The 27066-nt window shown below is 38.6% G+C and overlaps 2 protein-coding genes across 7 annotated transcripts in view; one reads left to right on the top strand and one right to left on the bottom strand.

Moving 5' to 3' along the window:
• Positions 1-6468, bottom strand: part of LOC134821599 (uncharacterized transmembrane protein DDB_G0289901-like) — a 30800-nt gene extending 24332 nt beyond the window's left edge. The window contains exon 1 of the mRNA XM_063832300.1: positions 6378-6468. Coding sequence (XP_063688370.1) covers positions 6378-6468 — 91 coding nt within the window. The remainder of the gene's footprint in view (positions 1-6377) is intronic.
• LOC134821809 (uncharacterized) overlaps positions 1-27066 on the top strand; it is an 88215-nt gene that overhangs the window by 55332 nt on the left and 5817 nt on the right. For 5 of the 6 annotated variants that reach the window (XM_063832593.1, XM_063832591.1, XM_063832592.1 and 2 more), the window contains 10 exons: positions 21371-21536; positions 22525-22554; positions 22714-22770; positions 23093-23479; positions 23638-23728; positions 24303-24454; positions 25233-25327; positions 25850-26399; positions 26549-26624; positions 26758-26902. In XM_063832593.1, the coding sequence (XP_063688663.1) occupies positions 21375-21536; positions 22525-22554; positions 22714-22770; positions 23093-23479; positions 23638-23728; positions 24303-24454; positions 25233-25327; positions 25850-26399; positions 26549-26624; positions 26758-26902 (1745 nt within the window). In that variant the 5' untranslated portion in view covers positions 21371-21374. Of the gene's footprint in view, positions 1-5952; positions 6157-21370; positions 21537-22524; positions 22555-22713; positions 22771-23092; positions 23480-23637; positions 23729-24302; positions 24455-25232; positions 25328-25849; positions 26400-26548; positions 26625-26757; positions 26903-27066 lie in introns of those variants that run through there. The other variant, XM_063832595.1, reaches the window with a different exon arrangement.

Raw genomic sequence — 27066 nt, 5'->3', positions numbered from 1 at the left:
ACTTACCCCTCGTTTAGTCTTAGTCAGCTGTCTCCCCACTTTAAGCACTTCCTGTAGTGCTCTCACTACATCACGTGACACCAGCTGCAATATTAAGTGCTAAGGGCGATGATGATGATTATCCCCTGCTCCGACCTTCCTTGCCCCTCCCAGTGCAGCCTGATGATAATTACCCTACTCACCACCACCTGTCAGGGAGGCTGGTTTGAAGGCTCCTATTTAGATGTCCCAGATTTTCACCTTGGCCAGGCTTTTCATTGGCGCTTACACCAACTATTGACTCGCCCCCCGGTAATTGTTTTGTTATGGTTTGTGTGTCCAAGAAGTTTGTATTATTGATTACACGGTTGTCCCTACAGTCCTTTTCAGTTGTATTATCATATACATTATAATATTATCCTAAGTGTTTAAATTCTATTTTGTCTGCTTGAATTGAACAAACGACACGGTTCAATGAGTGAGAAAGGTGTAGATTAAGTTTATTCCATGGGGCTAAATGAACAATCGCCCAATCTTCTAACTTAGTCCACCTAGATTAATCAACTTTTGCCCCGCCCCATACCGTTCAATTGCTATTTCGCAACGTTTCTCTGTTTCTAGGATAATGGCGATCTAACTCATGTACAAGAATTGCTTCCAGTGTTTCATCACTGTTCATACCTCAACATACAAATTTTAGCGCCATCCTATTTGCAGCAATCTTCAAATCAGAAAGCACTGTCAATCATGCTCCAACCATGGAGCTCCATTACCACCACATACACTAGCGTTACCTTATTGTATGATAAATGTTCTATAAAAAGATGTGATGGAGAGAGAGGGAGGGAGAGCTGAGAGGATGTTATATTGTTATAATGGAGCCAGGAGTGAGGAGATTTCCTAGAAAGACTAGTTATCATGACTTACATGTTAGTTAATGAGTTAATGATGTGAAGACTAAGAGGGATCTAAAGGTAGGTTGTTTTGTTTAAGGACTTGTTGCTATAATTTAAAGCTGCTTCAGCCCAATTGAAGGCTACATTGGTTAAGACCGAATTAGGGGTATAATTAAGGCGCTCGGACACAGCTAAGCTAAGAGGGTTGTGGTTTTTGACGAAAACTGGTATTTACCAGTTTTCGTTTTTTTTTAAGTGTGGTGAAAATGACTTTGAGTGCCATGACACTTTTGACAATGAAAGTGAAATGACTAGTAACTAGAAAGTGTTGCACAGATATGCCTTCAATCTTAACTGCCCCTGTAAGGAAAATCCATTACTTAGTTAATACGTCATAATATAGTACCAAGGCAGTGCCAGTTTTCAGCATTTTGGACTATAATGTTGAAAACGCCCATAAAAAACTGAATTTTGCGACTTTTCTGTTCAAAATTCAGATTATGTCTCAGAATTATTCAAAGAATATTTGGATTTTGGTAGGAATACTTGAACTGTGCTCAAAATAAGCAAACAGTCATTTGTTTGGTAAAATTTTTAGTTTGGTTGAAGGGGTTGTACAAGGCCCATACTTTTGATCAGCTTGTGAATGAACTGTAACAACTTTCAAGAAACGTTGGTCTGTAATAATGTAACCTAGGAAAAACCTATTGTGTGCCTGTATTCAGTAAAAATTCACTCACAAAATTACAATTGATTTTTTTACATTGCAGTAGCTAGACAGCAACAAATTAGAACGTTTTTCAATCATACTGTCGAGAATAAGTCTGCTCAACAGCATTCTGTTCGAAAATAAAATTAAGAGTGTGTCAGTTTTCAGTAAAAAGTCATTTTTAGGTCAAATTCATCACGATTAAAAATTCAAAAGAAATGACTCTTTGCTGAATATTGGCACTATACAATTGATGTCTGACAGCATAGGCAGGTTCATCAAGATGATTCTTTACAAAATCTAACGATATTGTGTGTTCTAATTCAGCAAAAAGTCATTTTATAAATAATATTTTTAGCTTAAAATCTTCATAGAAATGACTTTTTGCTGATTATTGGCACGATAAAGTAGATTTCTGACAACAATATTATGTTCATCATGGAAATTAGGTACATACTATTGATTTTTGAAGTTCATTGTGCCAGTTTTAAGTTAGTTATAGCAGGTTATCACAACACTGCTTACAAAGCAAACATTTTATGTGATTTACCATTGGTATATGCCTAGAAAAAGAAGTCATTTTAAGCTGAATAATGGCACACAGTGCAACAAAATTGTGCCACATTAAACAAAAAAAGGCACACCGCTCCCTCAAACAATATTTTGAACTAAATGAGTGCCATTTAGCAGTAAGAATGACTATTTCTGTCAAATAAGTCATTTTTACTGATTTTCAGGACACATATGCTATTCAAATTATCAGGATATAACTTAACTAAGATTCATATCTGAAACATTGACTTACAATAGTTGGTAATTCCCACGTTGGCTGCAGCAGTCACTACAGCTGATTAGTGGCACTCTAATATTATTATCTGTTTTGACCCCTTTATGAACACATTACTTTTCGAAATAGATGCTTAAACTAACACTAGTACACCCATGGATCAAGAAATAGACAATTTTTGTCTTTTTACATCATTTATCTATATGACTGATATACTGAATTTGGGCACTCGGGACATAATTGAGTGTAAGCAGTACAGAGTTCAAGCCTTATTTTAACTGATTAATGGCACCTTCAATCTAAAAGTCAATATGGTGACTGAACAAGAGAACTGAAATTTCGATAATTATTTCATCAATTAGAAAAAATTAAATTTCAAGCTGATACATGTGTGACTTTTTGCTGATGGCTGGCACATAGACATGTAGGAATTAGTTTAAAGACACAACCAATCATTATCTTATCCAGAAAAAAACACAGTTATGCCTTGATCTTTTTACTATTTTGACAAGAACCATCAATAGAGCAGTCGTATTCAGATATAAAAATGACTTCTTACTGAATTCTGTCACTTACTGGAATTGCTAATCATGACTAAAATGCTGAAAACAGTTACTCACTCCAATCTACTAGTGTAATGTGAACAATATTTGAGCAAAATATGGCGAAATCAATGGAATTAGTCAATTGGAGGTTAAAATGGTTTGCTGATTTTTGGCACTCAGTTTAATTGCTCATAAGTCATATTCTGCTTGAGCCTGGCACTTCGTTTTTTCAAATCACAACTGCTGAATATTTTCACTTCATCTTATGTACAAATTTATGGTTGCACTTTAAAAAGCATTGCGACTTTTTCCTCATTTTGTGAACTCTACTTTGAAAAAAGTGAAATCAGCAACTCACCACACTTAAAAAAACGTGTTAAATTAAAATTTAAAGGAAGAATCAATTGTAGGTGCCAACGTTAAACCTTCCATTATTTGTCTGCTCTAAATGTTGTGATTATGAGCTGTTTATACTGGTTTGAATACAGATAACAGGGTTTCATTAGTGTTTAACTCTTGTATTGATACCCTTTATCTTTAGTTTGGGTCGTGTCAAAGGTAGACACAATCCGAAATAAAGATTTAAACTGTAAACTTCTTTACTCTGTGAAGATCCCATGATCGTGGTTTGTACGGATGTTACAACATTCAGTAATCCTAACCATGATCACATACAGTATATAATAAACACGCTAATTACATGGTAATTAATTATGTTGAATATTACGATGCCCCCAGGCTATCAGCCTAAAGGCTCGTGTTGTGTTACATCATTATTGTGCCCCATTTTCTACTCAGTCTGAGCTGTTTTGAGGTCCTCTCTCATGATTTTGTCAATCCCAGTGTCGTGAACTTGTGGTGTGTTTCTTTCGTTGTAATCAGTCGCGTGTTTCTTGTGGGGTTAAAATGTCACCCCAGTTTTGTTCACTTGGGTTTTCTTTTTTCTACCACCTAATGTTTAGGGATGGGCGTCGTTTTTTTTATCTCAATTTTGAGCTTCATTAGAATGACCACTTATGACCACTTAGTTTTGTGTAACAAAAACAATCACCCGCAACCCGTACGTTCATACCTTCCCAGTGTCTCACATCACGTTTGACTTGATAGTCCACATCTAAAAAACGGGTTTAAACTTTAAAACTCGCGGCTTGTTTGTTTAGATAAAACTGGTAGTTTCGTTTTCACGGTCTTACATTTTATTATTTATATTTTACATCTCAATTTCTGGTTCTTCAATAGTTCTTTCAGCCTACTGAGTATAAGTTTCACTATAGTTTCAATAAGTTGTAAACACATTTATTTCAACTTGTACAGCTGATGCTTCGTGAAACTATATATATCATTGTAACAGGTCTTCCTCTTCTTCTTCTTCTTCTCTCGGTATATTGTTGCACCCTTGTAGAGAGGTTTCACTTTGTACCTATAGAGGTTTCACCCTTGTAGTGGTGTAGGTTAATACTCCTTTCAGCAGCTCTTATCGCTGTTACCCACTGATAAGTCACTTATGAGGACCACTATAACTAGTAGTACTGAGGGTGTCTCCTTTCTGTCACACTGCAGTACCCTTCACCGGGTGTGCTGATAGTTTTTAGTGTTATCTGAACCAGTGGACCACTACTGTTGTTATATCTCTACAATACGTTTAATCCAGTGTTATCTGTATCATTAGTAAGTTAGTATCTGTACACTACACACGTCTTTCTGTCACACTTGTTAGTTCTTACTGACACGCTGCTGTGCGACGTCTTGTCACGTTTGTTCGTTTGTTAATCGTCCGATAACTTGTCTCATGTCTTTTCTCCTTTGGTAATTGTTCTAATGTATTTTTAATAGTTCGAATGCCTTTTCCAGTGTCTTTTTTTGATAGTCATAATGACTTTTCTAGTGTCTTTTTCCAATGTCTGTTTTATAGGTCTGATGTCTTTTCTAATGTCTTTTTAATAGGTCTAATGTCTCTTTGCAATGTCTTTGCAATGTCTTTTCCCCTTTGGTAATAGTTCGTTAGTCGTTTTTTCTTCACTGAAATTTGGGACAGAACAGCAAATGGACAGTATATAATGGACAGTATATAATTGGCAGTATATACCACCCATACTCCAACAGTGCACTAATCTACACCCTAAGTGTTTCACATCGGGCTGCGAAAACTAGCTCCCAACTTGTAATTAGACCTGCAAGTCTCTATTACAAAAGGTCACGTGATTACCCCTATATATCACGTGACCTCGATATCACGTGACCTCGATATCACGTGACCTCGATATCACGTGATTAGACTACTATTGACTGCTAATATATAATAGACTGCTACGGGATCATGTTTTCGAGCCTCGGTTAACCCAGGCCCCGGTATTATGCACCTTGTCGTTTATAACACAATACCATTAACCCAGGGCATGCAGTGGCTAAGTTAAGTATATAGTATAATATATTATAGGGGATCAGCCAATGGGCAGGCTCTATTTGACAGCTCATCCAATGGAAACTCAAGATCTGCGCCCACGTGCTGCTCACGTGACATGTGATCGGTGTACAAAGTGATTGGGTGATCTTGTCACCACCTGTTTGAAGAAGGCAGTGTAAAAGTAGTTATCGCGGGCTGGTCAATGGCCGGTACGGCTATATACCCTGGTACCCTAATATAATGCCCAACCCTATTATTGCTCAACATGCCCATAGTCCTTTGCTCTATCTGAACGGTAATTTGCCCTGTTTTTAAGTTTTTGCTGCTCAAATTTTAAACCCAGAAAACTGGTCATCTCAGAAGTAACTTGAACGAGTTACACTTAAAATATGCTTAAAAAGTGCAGCTTCCGAATGGTTCTAAGTGGTAAGTGTGCCGTTCTATTTTTAGCGTCCCGTGTTATTTTATTGCTGACTTATACAATACTTAGATAACACCCTCCTCCTCCGACCTCCTTATCTAACATTTACCCCAGAACCTAGTTCTAATGAAAGTGTAGCTTCCTGCCCCTTCAATCTACCCTGTAGTGTCCGGCGTGCCAAACTTGTATTTTTAGTTTGTCGAGTTCTCTCAATCCTTTCCACGTACAGTTTGAGTTTCATAGCGCTCTGGTCGTCAGTTCAGACTGGAAATTGGATTTTATGGAGTCCCAAGTTATCAGTTTGTCTTTTTGATCCGATTTCTTTTCGTCCTGCTGATCGTTCTACGGAAACTAAAACCTGGTATCAAAAGTTCATCTTCCAAGCTTGATCCAGGCGACGTTCTGACTGTTCAAGGTTTGTTCAGAATTAAGCTAGTTCCCTGTAATATATGTAACTTGTTCGCGTGACATGTACCTGATCAGTATGTCCTGACTCGTTCTTAAAATTCTTTCCCATTCGCAGTTCGCACGTGGGAACTGTTCATACTGCACGTGGACTCGCACACTATTCTGATCGCACGTGCACGTTTCAACTTTAGTAACCCTGTCACTGTCAGGGTACAAGGTACCTTCTACCTGGTTCCCAACACTTTATCACCAACACGTTGTACGTTCTGTGTGTCTTGAGATGTGCTAACCCTAGAACTCTGCCAGGACTTGTTGTCATTATGTTTGCTCAGTTTGGAGTTATCTTTTTGGAGTACCACACGGTATTAGCAGAATATGATAAACAACTATAACTTACACCTCACGCAAACTTCACCCCCATGTGTGTATAAACTACTATTGTATTATCCTGTGTAACAACACCAACAATATACACTTCATGTTTACTTCATACCTTGTATTCACAAAGAATCACACATTCTCACATTCCAGACTCTGTGTTATTTGTAGTGTGTAGTGCGTGATACTCACACACTACATAGTACACACCTAGTGTACCCTGTGTTATGTGTAGTGTGTAGTGTGTGATACTCACACACTACATAGTACATACCTTGTGTACCCTGTGTTATGTGTAGTGTGTAGTGTGTGATACTCACACACTACATAGTACACACCTTGTGTACCCTGTGTTATGTGTAGTGTGTAGTGTGTGATACTCACACACTACATAGTACACATCTAGTGTACCCTGTGTTATGTGTAGTGTGTAGTGTGTGATACTCACACACTACATAGTACACACCTTGTGTACCCTGTGTTATGTGTAGTGTGTAGTGCGTGATACTCACACACAAACTCCAGACTCCCTACCCGCATTATAACAGCACTCACACTTACTCTCCCTCCCAAATTAGATTACACTACCCAGTGTTGTAGAGAGTGTGTCCTGTATTACCCTACATAGGGGCCCTGTGTTAGTACTACCCCACTGTGGCAGGGACAAAAGGAGATCGAGCCATGTACGGAATCGCGATTTTTCCCATTATTTGCGACACATTTTATGTGTACTAGTTTAATGTATAGCCTGTTAAATTTCGCGGTATCGCGATTTTTGGCCAAAATAATCGCGAAATCCTTTTGTCCCTGCTGTGGGGTGTCTGGTGGAACATTACGTCACACCCTCCCCGTCACTCTGACGGTCAGTAGTCCCCCGTTCTAACCTGCCCTAGTTACCCCCTGATAATAGTATGTGTGCACCCTTAGTCTCACCAGGTATAATATGTTTACTACTGCTTGTTGTTGTGTGGGCTCCCGTTTAGTTGGTACTTTCTCTTTGTTTTATCCTTCTTTGTTTTCTCTTTTTCTTTTGTTTGCCCTGTCTGAGTAGTACTGGTTAGGGGATTTAAATAAGGACTGCACGAATGATCGGTGCTTGTTGTTGCGGTGTAACTTGTTTGGTAACTAGTTTGGTAACTTGTTTGGTAACTTGTTTGGTAACTTGTTTGGTAACTTGTTTGGTAACTTGTTTGGTAACTTGTTTGTTCTCGGCCCTGTGGGGAATCATTGCGTTTGTTTTATTCAGACTGAGACATGTCAACTAAACTGATTTTCCTTTGATTGCGTTAGACGTGTATTTGTAAGTCACAACTTTGTCATGAGTCCCAACTTTGTCCCCACTTTGTCATGAGCCTTTCTCTTTGACATTTGGAACTTTGAATCTATGAATTTCATGACTTATCTCAAGGTTTAAACAGGCTCGTCTCTCTTTAACCAGACGTGTCGCCATGTGTGTAAATAGTGGCAGGGTTTACCTTATTTCCATTTTTGAACGTAACAGCAACACATAATTACCTATAATTACACATAATCACCCTTAATTATAAATTTTGGCCTGTAATTATGTCTACCGTAATCTAATGATGTGAGCGGAACAGTTTTACACAATCTTCCTTTCCATAAAGTCATATACGCTGATGTTTACCAGCTCATGCTCTGAAACACTATAACATATCAACACTTTATAATATTTAGGTTGCAATCGAACGATTGGATGATTATTTACCTTCATTATCCACACAGCATTGATTCGATTTTTGTTGGGTATCCATTTATGCAATGTCTACTGAGTTATTCAGGACCTAAATAACACGTACTAACACATCATGTTAACTACATACGTTACCTTCGTGATAATATATTGTTTCAAACTCCTAATTGTACGTGGTTTTTCTTGTGCGTTCCACTTCCGGGGCTTTATTAAGTTCATTTGCAGAATTACAAGGATTTATTTGAGTTTCCAGATTATGCTAATGTATTGAAAGAATGATCAAGACGTTTCAGTTCCTTCTGTTAATACTTTTAATTATGGTATTGACGCAACTTATCTCTAGCCCTGGGAAAAGTCGGATTGTAACTGTTACAGTGTTACAATGTTACAATGTTACAGTGTTACAGTATTACAAACTTACAGCTAACAGTTCTAAACTACATTATAGAGTTCACATTTATGGATTCGCGTTCTTCAGCTTTATTTCAATCTCACTTGCAGAATTGCAAGGCATTTCTTTAATCTTATTTTTTGTTATCTCATATTTTCTGTCTTTTGTTCTAATGATATTCTCTCCTGTATATTTGATGAAGTTTGAGAGTTGTTTTAAAATAGTGTGTTAAGTTGTTGTGAGTGATGAGAAAATGCAGTCCTATGTCATGTTGATTGTTATGTTTCAAAACACAATACTTGACTTTCTAAAAAAACTGATTCAGTTGTCGTCGAGTTAGAATTCGGGGAAAATTTCATCCACTAGCTAATAGCTTTGAAGTTTGATTACTCCGTTTCAGTTTTTATTATATTTTGCGTTTACTTTCTCGTTGACCTTAATAACTATTTTTAGCTATTTGTTATTCATTGCGGTCCTAATCAGTTCAGCATCAATATTATAATTTTCATATTTTGCTCTCAACAAGAATTCTGTCATTTGATTCATGAACGTATGCTACGATTATGGAAATTGTTTTAAAAATTACTATGAATCACCAAATATGTGTAGAATCGGGCTCAAGGAATTTTTAAAATTTTGTCGGAATTTTAAAATTTCTGCCGGAAAGCTTTAGTTGGCAAGATCATTGATTTTGGTTGTCTGCATTGTAATTGGAGTTGGTAAGCGCACCCAACCGGTAATCATTGGTAAACTGATACCAGTAAAACACCATGACCAGTGCAGCATGCAGGGAGGAGTGTAAAAAAGGAAGTAGAGCCAATTCCAGATTTTTTGAATTACATTTTTTGTTGCATCATCCTAGCCTCATCCGTGGTTCTCTCTCAGCTGTTTCTCATCTGTTTCTCAGCTTTTCAAGAAAGTGCCAGGAAATTTAAAACATAATATGCCATTTATAACCTATTATAATGGCATTGCTTATAAAAACCACTGAAATAGAGTTTAAAAGATTTTTCGCCTTAAACTTTCACGATGCTTAAAAATAACTTGCTATGGTAAGTTTTATGATTCCTGCTAAATAACTCGCTTACATTTTAAATGATCTTGTGATCAACCAAAACATTTTACAGACTAAATTTAATAGCAATTCACCATATTTAAATTCCCTTATAAAGTTATAAACCGCCACCAAGGAAATGATTTTACGGCTTCTGTTCAGCATGTACTCAAGTAGCAGTATTCGCCAGAATCCTCTTTCTATTTATAGAATGTATTAAGTAACCTGCTTTATTTAGCCCCATTCAGAACATGGCAGTTGTCAGGGGTGCAAGTATTAAACTTGTCTTACGTTAACTACGTACTACTTACGTTAACGTTTCCACTGTCGTAATGTATACCGCACAAAGCACGGAGCACTAGTTGTAATCCCGATAGGACTGCAGTGTCACAGCAGTGTCACACCAGTGTCACAGCAGTGTTACAGCAGTGTCACAGCAGTGTTGCAGCAGTGTTGCAGCAGTGTCACAGCAGTGTTGCAGCAGTGTCACAGCAGTGTCACAGCAGTGTCACAGCAGTGTCACAGCAGTGTTGCAGCAGTGTCACAGCAGTGTCACACCAGTGTCACAGCAGTGTTACAGCAGTGTCACAGCAGTGTCACAGCAGTGTCACACCAGTGTCACACCAGTGTCACACCAGTGTCACAGCTATACCTCTTACTGTCCTAGTAACCGCAGTAATTGGCACCTTGCGTCATATACGTTACATTGCGTCACAACTGTCAAACTCGATACCATCGATTAATCAGTTTGTTAAATACCATGTCAAATTATTATATACCAACTTGTCGATTGTGTCAAGAATCGTTTTCCACGTCAGTCCCAATAATTCCATCTTTCTTACATAATATGTGAGAAATTCCATTTGATGTTTTGCTTTATGGATTTGTTTGAACAAAGCACGAGTTCGGCTGCCTGAAATCAGAGATGGTTTAGCCTCACTGCTGTCTACATGTTTGAATTGACTCTATTTAACTGATATGATTATTAGATTATTCGGGTCGGCACGCCGGGTGATCTAATCATTATACATGATATACCTAGATCCTAGCAGAACCTCAGTTTATACTCCTCTTTTCTCCTCGTCTGGTGGCGCCCTATCGGTTAGAAGTCCACACTTCACACTGCCTCCCTGTCCTACAAATAGGTTATATTTTATCATTTGAAGGGGTTTTATAATATTTAGGAGGAACTCGATACAGGAAACTCCTGACTGAAGTGTTTCCCGGAGTTACATTGTAATTAAGATATAGCCCACGTGTCACCCCACGTGATACCACACGTGGGTGGGATGGTTTAACAGCTGATGGTATATCACTCGACTGGATAGGTTCTGTCCTGTGGGTGAGATGTTACTCTCTCTCTCTATCTCGATATTATCTCGATATTATCTTGCACAGCTCCGGAGCCATGTCAAGGTTTAAATTTCATTTAGATTTCACTTTTTTCAGGGGTACAAGTCTATAAATAGCAATATTGAGAGGCCCACGTGTCAGGTTTTATCGGTTTCTGCTGCTGGTTTTAATGTAATCATCTCCACAACTTGTAGTTTATTGTGCCTGATATATAAGTTACTTTCATTTCTCTCCCTCCGATAATAAATCGACATGTTCTCTCTCTCGATATCATTAGTGTAAAGTAGCTTTTAAAGGTCCTCTCACATTGATGATACTTCTCCTCATAACTCCGAGAGACCTGGATTTATTTCCGTCCGTTTAGAGAAAGTTCCTGTTCGTTTGATCTGTCAACTCCTCTCCTGGCACTGACCCAATATATCCAGACCAATGATACGTCCTAATGGGATATAGTGCGGAGCGAGAGGGGATACTCAGATAGCGACTTAATAAGTTTTTATAGAACCGGTAGCCAGTGTTCTTGTAACTGATATCTCCGTAATAATTGTAACTGATAGCCAGTGTTCTGATAGCCCGGCATTTGGGAGTCTAGTTGTAGTTTACTGTGTGATTTGTTAGGGATGCGTTTGTCATTAATATTCAGCAGTGTTGTAGTTTTTAGTTAGTTCATGCTGTTTGATAGTTTTTCATGCCAGATGGAATATATAATGTTGCATCCGGTTACTCTGATTTGAGCCCACTAGACCTCATACACCATGTAGCCGTGAGCCGCCTCCCAGACCACATACACCATGTAGCCGTGCGCGTGAGCCGCCTCCCAGATCACATACACCATGTAGCCGTGAGCCGCCTCCCAGACCACATACACCATGTAGCCGTGAGCCGCCTCCCAGACCACATACACCATGTAGCCGTGAGCCGCCTCCCAGACCACATACACCATGTAGCCGTGAGCCGCCTCCCAGACCACATACACCATGTAGCCGTGAGCCGCCTCCCAGACCACATACACCATGTAGCCGTGAGCCGCCTCCCAGACCACATACACCATGTAGCCGTGAGCCGCCTCCCCCTTACTGTAGTGGGTTCTACAGAAGTAGTCAGACCGGCCGTGCGGGTTACACAGAATAAGCAGGAGAGTAGCCTCCAGGCAGGTCACACTGTAGTCTCACCTCCGGCCAGGTTGTCTGATGTGGGGCTGTCAGATCTGGTAAAGAGAGGGAGGCTAGTCTCCTTCTAGTCTCAAATCTGAGGATATAAAATAAAGGAGGCTAGTCTTAGATCTGAGGATGTAAAGTAAAGGAGGATAGCATCTTAGGAGACTAGTATCTAAGGAGGATAGTATCTAAGGAGGATAGTATCTAAGGAGGATAGTATCTAAGGAGGATAGTATCTAAGGAGGATAGTATCTAAGGAGGATAGTATCTAAGGAGGATAGTATCTAAGGAGGATAGTATCTATGGAGGATAGTATCTAAGGAGACTAGTATCTAAGGAGGCTAGTATCTAAGGAGGTTGCAGCGTGTGAGACTATATTGGCATGTTACTGACATGGCCCACTAATTTATTGTAGGATGTGTATGTTGTATGGGCTTGCTGCTCCTTACTCCTTACTCCCTTACAAACCGCATCACTTTGTGTGTGGATATTATGTGAACATAAAACTTAAAACTTAATTAACCTTTGTTGCGGCCTTTGTTTTTTCAACTGCGGCCTTTGTTTTTTCAACTGCGCTATGTTCACTCCCGTACAGCCTTTAAGGCCCCGGCCACGTACAACATAACAACAGCTCTTATTGCATTTACCCCGGCGTGACTTTACAGTTTACCCCTGCGTGTGACTGAATAATTGTAATTGAAGGAAGCTTCAAATTTAACTTGTCATTTGTCTGTATCGGTTACCGGTGAGATTCTTGTGTTTTTAGTCTCCTCAGTTCTCTGCGGGAGATCTGATAACTAGCTATCTTTTTGTTGTTTGTTTTGCTTTTCTCGCGTGCCTTCTTGCGTATTATTGAATTAAGATTATGACGTCATATTCCTCGAAATTCGACTTTAATTCATTTCCCCCTGTATCATTTCTTTTCACCATGACTGGCGAGTTATTATTAGATTTACACGTCCTGTTTTGCTTTCATTTTTACATACTAAGTACCGGTTTGATTGTAGTTATGGTATTGTAATGTTACCCGGTCCTTGTATCACTGTATCTGTATCAGAGAGGTTGTCATCAGTTGTTTTAAACAGTTACATTTTTAGTTCCAAACTTGGCGATATCTGCATGGTCGAGAAATTCCACACATTTAGTAAGCACTAAAAAGTGTCAAATAATAGTATAAAACGTGCGACAGAACTGTGAGCCCAGGTATTCTAGTGAGGTAGTGACGTGTTTGGTAACTAGTGACGTGTTTGGTAACTTATTGGTAACTTGTGACGTGTTTGGTAACTTATTGGTAACTTGTGACGTGTTTGGTAACTTATTGGTAACTTGTGACGTTGACGTCTCCTCCACAACATCCCTCGGTATTCTTGCATAATATTACTTGTTACACACTTCTTTCTACATTACAATATAACCCGGTATTTAGTATGTGTACAAGTACATAGTTTACATAGTTAATAGATAAATATGTTGAATATTATTCCGTAATTCAGCTGTTAGTTCGTGCTGTCAAAAATGCATTTGTTGTTGCTGTGCAGTGGGGTGCTAATTAGTGGGGTGCTAATTAGTGGGGTGCTAATTAGAATACTAACAGTGCTGAGTGTTAAATCAATAATTTTCATTAAACCATAAGTCCGCTTCCGGACCACCGATTTTATACCCCATTTACCGCAAACCTCGATTTACTGCGGCCATGTTGATTTCCTTCCCCAAATAGGGTTTAACATACATAATATTGTGTATTAGTATCTTTGAGGAGTGACCTTGAATTGTAGCTTGTATATTCCCGAATCCTGAATTTGTATTCCTGAATCCTAAAGGTGCATGAATAATGAATATTCATTGCAACTGTGATAACGTGTAATTGATACACGTGGTTGATGTTCATTCACATATCACAACCGCGTAGAGAATAAGACCAAATTAAGAATAAAGGCTGTCACCTAGGTATCAATCTTTGTAATTAAGCACCCTTTTGAATCCAATCATAGCTTTTGGCAGTATTTATTGCTTTCCGCCTTTAGGGTGGTATTAGGCATTTATCCGTAACTAATTGACAATTATACATAAATAATAAATAGCATCATCAAATTTGTTAATGGGTCAAAGATGTAATGTAATCTCAATATAATTGAGGCATCTCATTGTGAGTGTAACTAATCAGTATTTGTAAACAGATAAGCCATTGTATCTGATAAGGGACATTTGAAACCTTATTATCCAGGAACTGTTGTGATACTAAACTAGGAAGCAGTGAGAGGTCTAATCTTTTACATTCCTGGATCATGGTAATTAGTTGCTATTAATAGTAACGGTCACTATTTAACCATGTAGCCTGTGTTATCTACACATTGTGTACATAACATGTAGTTTTAGTGTTGGATTTGTTTGTCTGATCCGGCCCCATTCTCATTCTATTAGATAATATACTCTATTTTATTAGGAAATACTCTGTTTTAGTTCTGAAGGATTCATTATTGGTGGTAAAAGTGGTAGATTGATTAAGTGATAAGTATAATTGTGTACTTAGTAAGTGTGACACACCATTACGTAATAGCAGCTGTTTGTCTACAGTTGACTGTCATTAGTGTACATGTGAAGAGAGATTACATCACTTTCTGTGTATTATCATACTTATAGTTATAACTATAACATTATACATTGATATAAATATCAATGTATAATGTATATTCAGTGGTATTGTTTTATTCCGCTTGTATCGCTGTGGTGTGTTGTGTTTGCTTGTGCAGATTGTTTCTCCCTTATCGAGACGACTGAGAGATAGGCGCGGCGGGGATATTCTCATTTACGTCACAACATTTCGCAACATGTCTGGAAGCCAGCAATACTTGCTTCTTATTTCGTTTTGTTGAGATATGAATGTTAGGCCCGGAGATTTTAAAAACTTGTTTCGTCACATTTTCCGACCGCGTTCCTTATTGTCTGCAATCTTCTTGTTTCTTATAACGTCGCTTCTTTTTATGTGTCTCCTTGAAGTTGTTATTCGTGATTCCTATAAAAAGTAAAAACACATCATGTGCGCTTTTAAATTATCAGCATCTTTTCTCTTTGATAGTCTACTGGCACCTGTACAAGAATAATCTGGGTAATTTTATAAGATAGAGGAGATCCCCCCTCCTAACCAGTAACCATTAGCGCCCACTAGTCACCTAGTAACAGTCACCTAGTAACAGTCACCTAGTAATAGTCACCTAGTAACAGTCACCTAGTAACAGTCACCTAGTAACAGTCACCTAGTAACAGTCACCTAGTAACAGTCACCTAGTAACAGTCACCTAGTAACAGTCACCTAGTAACAGTCACCTAGTAACAGTCACCTAGTAACAGTCACCTAGTAACAGTCACCTAGTAACAGTCACCTAGTAACAGTCACCTAGTAACAGTCACCTAGTAACAGTCACCTAGTAACAGTCACCTAGTAACAGTCACCTAGTAACAGTCACCTAGTAACAGTCACCTAGTAACAGTCACCTAGTAACAGTCACCTAGTAACCTAAACCATTAGCGCTGGTGAGAATCACTCATTTCCCAGAATCTCCTGAATCCGTACATGTTCCTAATATCCGGTAAAGGGCAGGAAAAACCAAAATACTTCTCCCTGAAATAATCCCAGTACACTGTTGTTAACAGTTAACTGTAGTACTCCTTTATAATATAAGGTTGCGCCAGCTTCATTACTGTCTCTTCACTTTACCCCTAATATTTCCCCTTGTAGCAAGCCTTATAACTAGTATGTATGGTTTACTGGAGGAGCACTATACGGAAACAATTCCCAGTGATACCTGTCATAACTACTGTTAAACTGTACACTTGTAGAGTACTGTAGTATAATGAATAATACGCTATGATGAACACTGGATATATGTGTATACATGACATGTAATGTAACAGTACACATAATACTCATTACTTGGTGACTTTATTTCATTAGTTGTTCGTTCGCTATAAGAGTATAAGCAATGTAAACAATACTTGCGTGTAATATTAATAATAATCGCCGTTCACAAATAATCCCTGTTTTTCTCCTTTTTGGTGGGAATACACCGCATAGTGCCGCTTGATATACCGCTTTGATATTCTGAAAATTTACCGGTTGAATACCACGACTTTTCCTTTGAGTATCGAGTTTAGCCCGGGATTTAATATTTAGAGCACACATTTTACCGGTTTGAGTGAATCAGTGAATAAGCTATTGTCTTGTAGCTACTGTCAGTATCATTACCTCAGAGAATCTCTATAAGAGACAGGTATCATAGTTGTGTTATGTGTAACCTTTTACATTGGGAGTTCTCACTTGTAGTCTCATTGGTAGTTGTTCCTTGTACGTGAAAGGTAACATTGTAGTTTTAATACGCTTGTTATTAAGAATCAATGTGTTTGTTCCCTGATAGGTACACACTACATAATATCAGAGTTGCGTTCCTTAAATTATCATTACTATCGTTTCCAGTCTACCCTGTTGTGTTGCAAATCTCTTGTATTTATACATAGTTTGCAGAAGTATCATATAAAAACAAACTATATATTATATAGTTTGTTGATGTATTATGTGTATGTGTAGTTTTTAGTGTTAGGAAGTGCTCTGTAAGAATTATAATCTGGCTCGCAATTATGTATGAAAATAATTACAATACATAATATGAGTGGCATATGTTATAGTGTATTTAACAAGTGTAAGAACGCTGCACTATTGTTGTCCGTTGACAAGTTATCTTGGATTTTAGCTGCCACATATTTTACATGCCATACATATTATTATTTACATACACATTATCGTGTGTCAGTGTGTGACTGTCACACCGCACTAGAGATCACACCTTCATCAAATATTCTCGGTATGTCGCCAGCACGTGGGCATGTATCAGACAGGGTTAAATCATCTCTTAATGTATCATGTACATGCTGCCAAAATGTACATTCTTTACATTGCAAAGAAATGTATAATCTGTACTGTGTGCAGAGAGGCGTATACATTTTCACCACATATTTTTACATTGTTAACGGTTTGCTGATCTCCGTGTGGAACAACTATTCTATTATTGATCATAATACCGCAATACCCGTTATCTTAGGTGTACACTGTACGTGGGTGCTTGTTTTGTTGTTACTTGTTGCTTATTTATACTTGTCAAACTACTTGCTCCTTCGCAAAGTTATTTCTTGTAATCCTCCACTACAATATAATAGTGCTGCAGGTGTTCACATGTGACGTGCATACTACATTATCAGTTATAATCTGTTAAACTGGGATATGTGAATATGTGAATATTCACGACACAAAAGATAGCATATTTTATGTGATACACATTTTTATGTACTGACATACTTTCTATTGTACTTTACTTGTTTAGGCGTACGTTTTCTACTGTAATCTGTATGCTAATACCCCAGCTCATGTCTCCACATGGCTAAACCTCATCAAAGTAAGTTGTATTATAATTCTCAACTCTCTGCTTCTTTAGATACGTACTTAGTTAAGAGAATGGTTGTGTGTGTGTGTGTGTGTGTGTGTGTGTGTGTGTGTGTGTGTGTGTGTGTGTGTGTGTGTGTGTGTGTGTGTGTGTGTGTGTGTGTGTGTGTGTGTGTGTGTGTGTGTGTGTGTGTGTGTGTGTGTGTGTGTGTGTGTGTGTGTGTGTGTGTGTGTGTGTGTGTGTGTGTGTGTGTGTGTGTGTGTGTGTGTGTGTGTGTGTGTGTGTGTGTGTGTGTGTGTGTGTGTGTGTGTGTGTGTGCGTGTGTGTGTGTGTGTGTGTGTGTGTGTGTGTGTGTGTGTGTGTGTGTGTGTGTGTGTGTGTGTGTGTGAGGATTACCCCAGCTAATGGGAAGCGACGTGGTAAACTGCAATGTCTAGACACACTACAATGTCACACACTCTCTTTAAGTTGCACCATCATATTAGGCTACCTCTCAGCACAGTCCTTAGTTTCTAGTGACCCTTCCCCTCATGACCATGGTAGTCTTTATAGTCACAATGGTCGTTGATTTTTGCCCCCATTTTGACTCGAATGAGACTGCGTTTCTTTAGAGTTTAGAAGTCGAATTCTTAATGGTGTTTCCAGATCTTTCAAGAATTTATGGTTCTTAAATGTTTCTGGTGCGTTTAGTTCCTTCTAGAAGCTTGTATTTGTCATTTAACGAAACCTGAACCAAGGTATAAAGAAACATCCTGAATGGTGTTTCCAGATCTTTCTGTTTTATTTAGATCTTTAAGGGGGGGGGCCAATGGGTATTTTTTTGTGAAACTTGATTTCGAGATAGCAGTTGACCAACAAACTAGGACCAGTGACCGAACTTTTGAGGGGGTCCCGGACCCCAACCGCCAAACGGTGCGCGCAGGGCAGCCACGCCCATATTTGGTCCAAATTAGGCCCAATTTAGCCAAATACCCTGTACATGCCCCAAAGCCAGGTTTATGGTGCTCTACTTGTAGCTAGTGGTCTCCTGAACTCGTATATGAAATTTCATCAAGATTGGACAAAAAATGACTGAGTTATGAGCCAAAAACCATATGCCCATATTTGGGCATACGCACCAAATTTGGTAGATTTCGTCCCATAAATTGGTCAAATATCAATATTTTTGAATGAAACTTACTTTATATGAAAGGTAAGCCTAAACTACATATTCTCTGTAATTTATAGCTTTATATCTGTTTAAATGTGGATACTAAGGCGAAAAAACCACAAAAAATGAACTAAATTGCCCATATCTCGGTTCGCGATATTCGCGGAATTGATCTCACCAAAATTGTAACAACTCAATCAGTTTTCAAAATGTTTGCATGAAATTTTTGGAATCGACTCGAAATCGCATTTCGACCTTATTTTAAGAACGGATTTTTGATTTAGGCCTCAAAAAAAATTTGGCGGCCAAATTCCAAAATTATATTACAGAAATTCAGAATTTGGCCGCCAAATTTTTTTTGAGGCCTAAATCAAAAATCCGTTCTTAAAATAAGGTCGAAATGCGATTTCGAGTCGATTTCAAAAATTTCATGCAAAAATTTTGAAAACTGATTGAGTTGTTACAATTTTGGTGAGATCAATTCCGCGAATATCGCGAACCGAGATATGGGCAATTTAGTTCATTTTTTGTGGTTTTTTCGCCTTAGTATCCACATTTAAACAGATATAAAGCTATAACTTACAGAGAATATGTAGTTTAGGCTTACCTTTCATATAAAGTAAGTCTCATCCAAAAATATTGATATTTGACCAATTTATGGGACGAAATCTACCAAATTTGGTGCGTATGCCCAAATATGGGCATATGGTTTTTGGCTCATAACTCAGTCATTTTTTGTCCAATCTTGATGAAATTTCATATACGAGTTCAGGAGACCACTAGCTACAAACTTAGAGCACCATAAACCTGGGTTTTGGGCATGTTCAGGGTATTTGGCTAAATTGGGCCTAATTTGGACCAAATATGGGCGTGGCTGCCCTGCGCGCACCGTTTGGCGGTTGGGGTCCGGGACCCCCTCAAAAGTTCGGTCACTGGTCCTAGTTTGTTGGTCAACTACTATCTCGAAATCAAGTTTCACAAAAAAATACCCATTGACCCCCCCCCCCTTAATCTGCACCTTCTGCGTGTGGTTTTTTAATCTTCTAGTTCCTTTTATTACATAGAATAAATAAGTTTCAAATTGTGTATCCCCACACTGAATGTTACCTTTTCATTAATATTTATTTAATCTAATATTTATTTAATCTTATAGTTATTTAATCTTATAGTTATTTAATCTTATATTTATTTAATCTAATATTTAATGTCATTATCATCACTTGTTTTCGTTCTCAGCCTGAATAGATGGACACGTTTTCCACGCCTGCAACGTTGCACCATCGTATTTTGTGTTTACCTGTGTAGTACTGTATTATCATATTATTATAACATATTAGTATGCTTACTATTAGCAATCCTTAGTTTACACGTGTCACATGGCATGAAGTGTAATGATTACCACACGTGACGTGTACTTACCACTAGGTTCCTACATCACGTGACGTGTACTTACCACTAGGTTCCTACATCACGTGACGTGTACTTACCACTAGGTTCCTACATCACGTGACGTGTACTTACCACTAGGTTCCTACATCACGTGACGTGTACTTACCACTAGGTTCCTACATCACTTGAAGTGTACTTACCACTAGGTTCCTACATCACGTGACGTGTACTTACCACTAGGTTCCTACATCACGTGACGTGTTCTTCTGCACGTTATTGTGAACCGTGTTATATGTGTATAATAATAGACATGATTCTGAGCTGAGTTGTACGGGACACTATAGTCTGTATACTGACATTATCACGTGCACATAGTTAGTAGCAGAGCGAGTAATCCGGCAATAACGGGCACGTCACAGAGGTTATACTTATTATTACTGATCGTAATTTTAGGTGATTATGATTAAATATAGGTAGAGATAATTATAATAACTAATTAGGGTGATTATAGCTAATCAAGTGCAATCAGCAGTCGTGATCTCTGCTGTCTGTTGCACGTGTGGATATGTATCGACACACCAGTGCAAGTGCACATGCACAACGCACGTGCACACTGTATGTCATGGTATAATTATAACCGTTAAAAGTGTATACATTATATCATGATATTATTACTTTATGTGAGTGCACCGCGATATAATAATGTACAAGTCCACCATGTATAATTTCCAATGTTATTCATGAACATCTTCAACCTGTTCTAGTGTATTTCTAATCCATTTCCTGGAAAAAATATCTTTTTCTAGTTAAACACATAGTACCTTGGCCTTGGCCTTTTGTCACAGTTGAGTTTAGTCTCACTTGCCTTGGCTTCATTGTATTGTCGGACCTTGCTCACATGTGTCATTGTATCATGTAAGACTGATTAGTTTACGGAATTCCAATTACGCCGATTATGTTCAATTCCCTATATTTGTTGAGATGAGGTTATGTTTGGTTTGACACGTGAAATCGGATAATGTGGAAATACAATCCCCCTCAAACTTACCGTAAATAGTGAATAGTGATTCACCTCTGATGCTGACAGCCTTACGACTAACATAGCAATTATAAAACTTATCAATAATCCGATATTAAGTTGATTAACCAATATTAAGTTAATTAACCAACTAATTGGCAGCTAATTGACCCAATTAACCCCCTCAGCCTAATGAGCACAGCATCATGCCCACGCAGCCCACGGACAGAGAAGCGAATATCGGAGAAGCTTCGGAGACGGGAGATGACGATGAATGGAGACATTGCGGACAAACTGTTCAGACCGGACTTTGACCGAATGACGCTCGATCTGTCCATCAACAACCGTCCTGATGTAAGTAGTTTTAATTTAGTTTTAGTTTTTGAGTAGTTTTACTCCGGGGAACACTGAGTCCCAGTACTGAAAAGTAGGTACTAAGAAGCTAATAGCACTGTTATCTTGTTATAGTTCCCAGAACTTATATCTCATATTGTTAACTGTAAAACACATACAGTCGTGCAGCATCCACGCAGTTCACTGAAGCTAATTGTAATTGTCAACTTATCTGTTTTCTTGTGACTTGTCTAAATCTCATCTGTCTCTTTCTCCTCTTATATCCGCCTCATCTCACAACTTAGTCTTAAAGTCCTGGACTAGGGTTTCCTTCATCGGTCTACAGTTTTTTTCAAATTTTTGGCGATGACCGGATGACAAATGATACCAAGAACACTGTTTGGGGATCAGCCAATAATGTTGAAGTCATGTAAAACTCAGTGCCTTAGTTCCATGACACGAGAACAGTTCGTATTTTGGATGCTTATTCTTCCTTGTTAGGTGATTTGAGCCGTCTAGCCGTTACAACTTAGAATATATTTGAAGCATGACTTTTTTCAAAACCCTGCCAGCCCCCTGCATCTCCTTCTAATTGAGTGTCTCCTGAACAGTCTAGTTTTAGACAGCGACAGAGTGTTAAAAGTTAAGAAAGTGTGATAAAACTGAAGTATCGGTCCAGTGTTTGTGAGGTAACTTTGTAGGTTTTGAAGCGAGTTTGTGATTAGCGAGTGTGTGTGATTAACGAGTGTGTGATTAGTGAGCGTGTGTGTGATTAGCGAGCGTGTGATTTGGACAGTGCAAGTATGCCTCATTACCCACGGACCACAATGTTTCACTTTGAAACAGAACGCATATTTATACCTATTATCTAATCTCAATATCAAGTTTAACCGGTATTTTCTGTTAACGGGGAGACTGTAAACTTTCTCGGTATTTCTCAGTATTTCTCGGGTGTCTTCATGACTCCAAATACTATTCTCCAAATTCTAACATCATCTTATCCTTACAGGTGTCGCCGATAAATTCGTCTCCAGAGAAGGTATTAATTTAATTTTTATTACTTGAAATGTATTTAATCTTTACGTCTCGTTATGGGACTATAATTTGCTAACAATATTTTTAAGGTTTTTGTCAAGACGTTTTATTTTGAAATTATCATTGTCTAATTTTTTGCGGTATTTAACAAGAATCTGTTCAGGCTAACGGTAAACACAAAGAAAGAGGAGAAGATGGCTTCAATAAGAACAGGATCGAGGTATGTTATTTCATATTTTAATAGAGACCTATGTTAGTTCACATTTTAACGGCACTTGCGTAGAGCCATTCATACTAAATGTGAGTTTGAAGTTTTAGTTTTTCAGACGTGAACAATGTTTGCAGTATAATTATCAATCCTGTTAAGTGCTACAAAAAAGCACGAGTATTTGAAATATGCTCGTGACCGATCCTACTTTTAAGAACTTTTATGTCACCCTCTTTGTCCCAAATTTCACTATCAATGCTCAACGAATCAATAGTAAAATCAGTTTTCTGATTGACAGATTAATTGTTAGCTGGCTAACAGATCTTCCCACCAGGCTGCCTTGGGCTCCTACGCAGACTTCAAGCAGTTGCGGAATTTCCAAAGAATGCAAGGAATTTCCTCTCTGCAATCCCCCACCTGCACTCCCTCCCCCACCTGCACCGCCAACAAAGACAAACGCAAGATGCCTGGCTCAACACGTGACCGCGACCCCATAGCAACGGACTCTTCCACTACCAGCCACGTGACCACCAAATCAACTGATCTGAGAGATAAGATCAACAAATCACGGACAAAACCATGTGAAGTACCACGTGGTGTTCAGGTGACACATCGGGCTCTGAAAGAGAGGGTGGAGAAGGAGGGCCTGTTAGAGTTCACCAAGTTACCTGGGAGCAAGGTCAAAATTGAGGAGTCGGGTGATGAGAGGAGAACTAAACAGGTTAATTCTTCTTTTATCCCGCGGGAAATTACGGGGATTATGGGAATCATGAGAATATGTTTTACAATGCATCTATTATTAAGTAGGCCGTTTCCCATCAAATAATTTCTTGGCTTTCCACCAATCTGAACAGTTTAAATAACAATGTTCCCAACCAGGACAAGAGGAAATACCACAACTCCAGCTCCACAGAGAGACGGAGATCTTCCAGCGACCGTAAGGACTCCTCCGAAACCAGACACCTCTCAGGTAATAAGAAAATAGTTTTCCTATTCAAGGACATGGGGCGTTCTAGAACTTTCCGCTGGTTTGACCTGACAAATGAGCTGATTGTTTGGGTTCTAAGATATTTGGGTAGAGTCCAACTCTCTGGATAATTTGTCATGATATACCGGTATTATGAAGTTATGAGATATCAGGGTAATTTCTGTGATAATGCCAGCTGGATATTATAATATGGATTATGGTAGTTTAACCACCCTGGTAATTTATAACCGGTTATTGAGGGAGGGGGGCATCAGGTGGTTATGGTACGATGTTACGGGTTCATGTTCCTGACCCTTCTCCTGGAGCTATGACATTGTGAGTGTATGAGCTAAACAATAGCCCATACACTCATGAATAAGCCTTGTATCCTAGCTTATAGGTCTAAGGATAACGATCATGTTGGAGCAGTGACAATTAGTGGATAAGTAACCATTGGTTAGTCTCAGTAACCAAGTAACGTTAAGTAAACAAGTAACGCTAAGTAACCAAGTAACGCTAAGTAACCAAGTAACGCTAAGTAACCAAGTAACGCTAAGTAACAATAACTTGGTCCCAGGCGAGAGAAAGAGGGACCAGAGACGGAAATCTGACCACAGACACCGGGACAGAAAGCGCCCTCACACAGCTGGATCTGGGATAGATAGTGATATCGAGAGTGATACTACCCTGTCTACCAGTGACATCTTCAGACTCACTAGCATATTCAATGTGAGTATTCCCTTATTCATAGATGTACCCCTGTATTGCTTTTATTCACAGACTTACTGGCTGCTGCCTTTGATCATAGATGCACTGCCTTACTGCTGTTTAGTCAGTTCAGCTGCACAGTTTGAACTCCTGACAAGCCCTAGAATTGTAACTGATTCCTTGCTTACCTTTTCTTTTTACAACTATAACGCATACTTAATTAAGGTAATAATTAAGGTAATATTTAAGGTGATATTTTAGGTAATATTTAAGGAACCTGCGCCTTAACCATTAGTAAACAGTTGGTCCCGTTTATAAGCCTTAAACCTCTGAAATAATGACATGTAAAGAGCATTTCCGGTCCGCTCAGGGTACCTATTTGAGATAATAGTAAGTCGTGTACCGTTATAGTTGGCATCAACATTGTGGTTATAGTTTCTATCTCGACAACGTCATCTTTAAAATTTAGATGACTCCGGCAAATATGTATATTAACCACATTTCTCACGTTAATATGAGATTACTCTGAATTGCAACTATGTATAATATTATTTGCTTCCTCATGAAAGATTATGAAGATTTAGTTACTAATAACACCATTATATCTCGTGACTTTGAATTCTTTAAGTTTAGATATTGGGAAAGCTATGATATTAAATGAACTCTTTCGCTCAGTTTTGTTGTGAACATATTCGTTTTTTCCGTTGTGCTATTTAAGTTTTACTTGCTGATATAATTTGTCATTGTGATAAGGTGCCTCTATTTTCGTGGTGTTGAGTTGTAACACCTTTATTTTAAGGTGATGAGGTGTAACGGTGCTGGAGACATGTCACCTCTACCTCACTCCCACAAGAAGACCTTATCCTCCTCTCAATCACGATATTCAGCTCCCAGGTAAAAATTCACCCTTTTTTAACACTTACGTCTAATGTAAGCCGTCCGTCAAAACTTTTTATATCTCTTGGGTCACCGATGAGTTTCTCAAAAACCAGGCAGTTTTGAGAATTTGAGAGCTCACTTACCCCTTCCGTAGTTTATCTGCAAGTTTGCGTACCCAGCTGTTTGAACCTAAACATTCCACTGGTCTCCCAGTGATAAAGCCGCTTGTCTTCAGACATTATCTTTAATAAGGTTTCGCGTTCGAAAATGATCTCGTGACTAAAATTATATTATAATTTGAATTTCGTGGAATTTAACCATTGTGGCTCGGAACTTTCTTCGTAGGCAACTTTCCGGTTACTCCAAGTTAAACATAAGAATTCTCAACCGTTTCATTGCACTTGTCAAATAATTCAGGGTGCTGTGTCGCTAACTTTATTTTGTTGGAGTGTAAAAATTGTTTACCTAGAAACAAAAATCCGATTAACTGGAAGAATTTGTAGAATAAGAAGCATATTTAAAATATTAATATTTCAGATGCGTAAGAGCAGAAGTGGAATCTGAAGATTCGGACGAGGAGGAACTCGACTTGGAGAAACTGAAGGCAAAATTGATGGACGATTCTATCCTGCCGTCCTCACCCGCCGTCAAGCTGAAAGGGAAACTGATGGACGAGCCGTCCTCAACAGTGAAACTGAAACCGAAAGTGATTGAGCCGTTGGTATCTGCTGGAGATCTCAGTGGTTCTGATATTGATAGTGACCAGGACTGTGACGAGTTCCCTCTCAGTAAGAGCGTGATGGAAATTGACGTAAAAAAGGAACCTTTATCTGACCCCGAGCCACGGTTCAAATTCGACAGCAATCCAAGTGTGAAATTAGAGGATCCGAAACCGAAAGTGAAAGTTGAGGAGAAACCTACAATAAAGCATGAGGAGAAACCGAAAATGAAACCCAGGGTGAAGCTGGAAGAAAGACCAGTTGAGGACAGCGTTAAAGTTAAACCGGAAAGGATAGATAAAGAAGCTGTAAAGGCTTGTGCAGCAGCTGCAGCCTTCTCCTTACCAGCCCCTGAAACTTCAATAGAGGTATGTGAAATGGTTTTTCTAATGCTAGAAGTTTGCGTTATGATAACAAGCAACCATGTTATATTATACATTATTATTTTAATGTATTACTGTACTGTTTCGATAGGTCTGTAATAGTGAATGATAGTATTGAGTATTTTAAAATCCAGGTCGAAAAGAGGGAGCAGAAACCTTTTGTTGCTGTCAACCCGCGGATGAAAAACGCCTCCCTTTGTGACGATGAAGGTGCTTACTCGTTTATAAGATCATGTAACCGGTATATTTCTTTTATCCCCTTACGATGAGTTCAATAAAAAAGCTCGGTTCGTTAATTACCTGCTGATTGAACTACTAATTGATTAACCCCATTGTGTTTCAGGGTCTGGGGCAATGGGTGAGATGTTGCGCAACATCAGGGAAACTCCGGTTACTGATGATAATCTTGTTGATATCAGACGATTGTTGGCTTCAGGTGCCCAGTTTAATCTGCTGCTCTCTTTTGGTTTTGAGAAGATTTCCACCAGGTTAGTTTTTCGTTGTTTCATCTACAAAAGTTGGAATGAATTGAATTAGGAATGTTATAGTGTTTATCAAACTCTTTTGGGATGTGTCCAAAAATTAATAGCAATTGTACTTCCTCTTCCCTTAAAATATGGAATTATTCACAAAATTTGTCTCTAAAAAACTG

The sequence above is a fragment of the Bolinopsis microptera genome, chromosome 10 (assembly GCF_026151205.1).
Source record: "Bolinopsis microptera isolate Bmic1 chromosome 10, MBARI_Bmic_1.0, whole genome shotgun sequence".
In the NCBI taxonomy this organism is placed as follows: domain Eukaryota; kingdom Metazoa; phylum Ctenophora; class Tentaculata; order Lobata; family Bolinopsidae; genus Bolinopsis; species Bolinopsis microptera.
The sequence above is the reverse complement of the archived record's forward strand: the minus strand, read 5'-3'. Positions and strand labels throughout refer to the sequence as shown.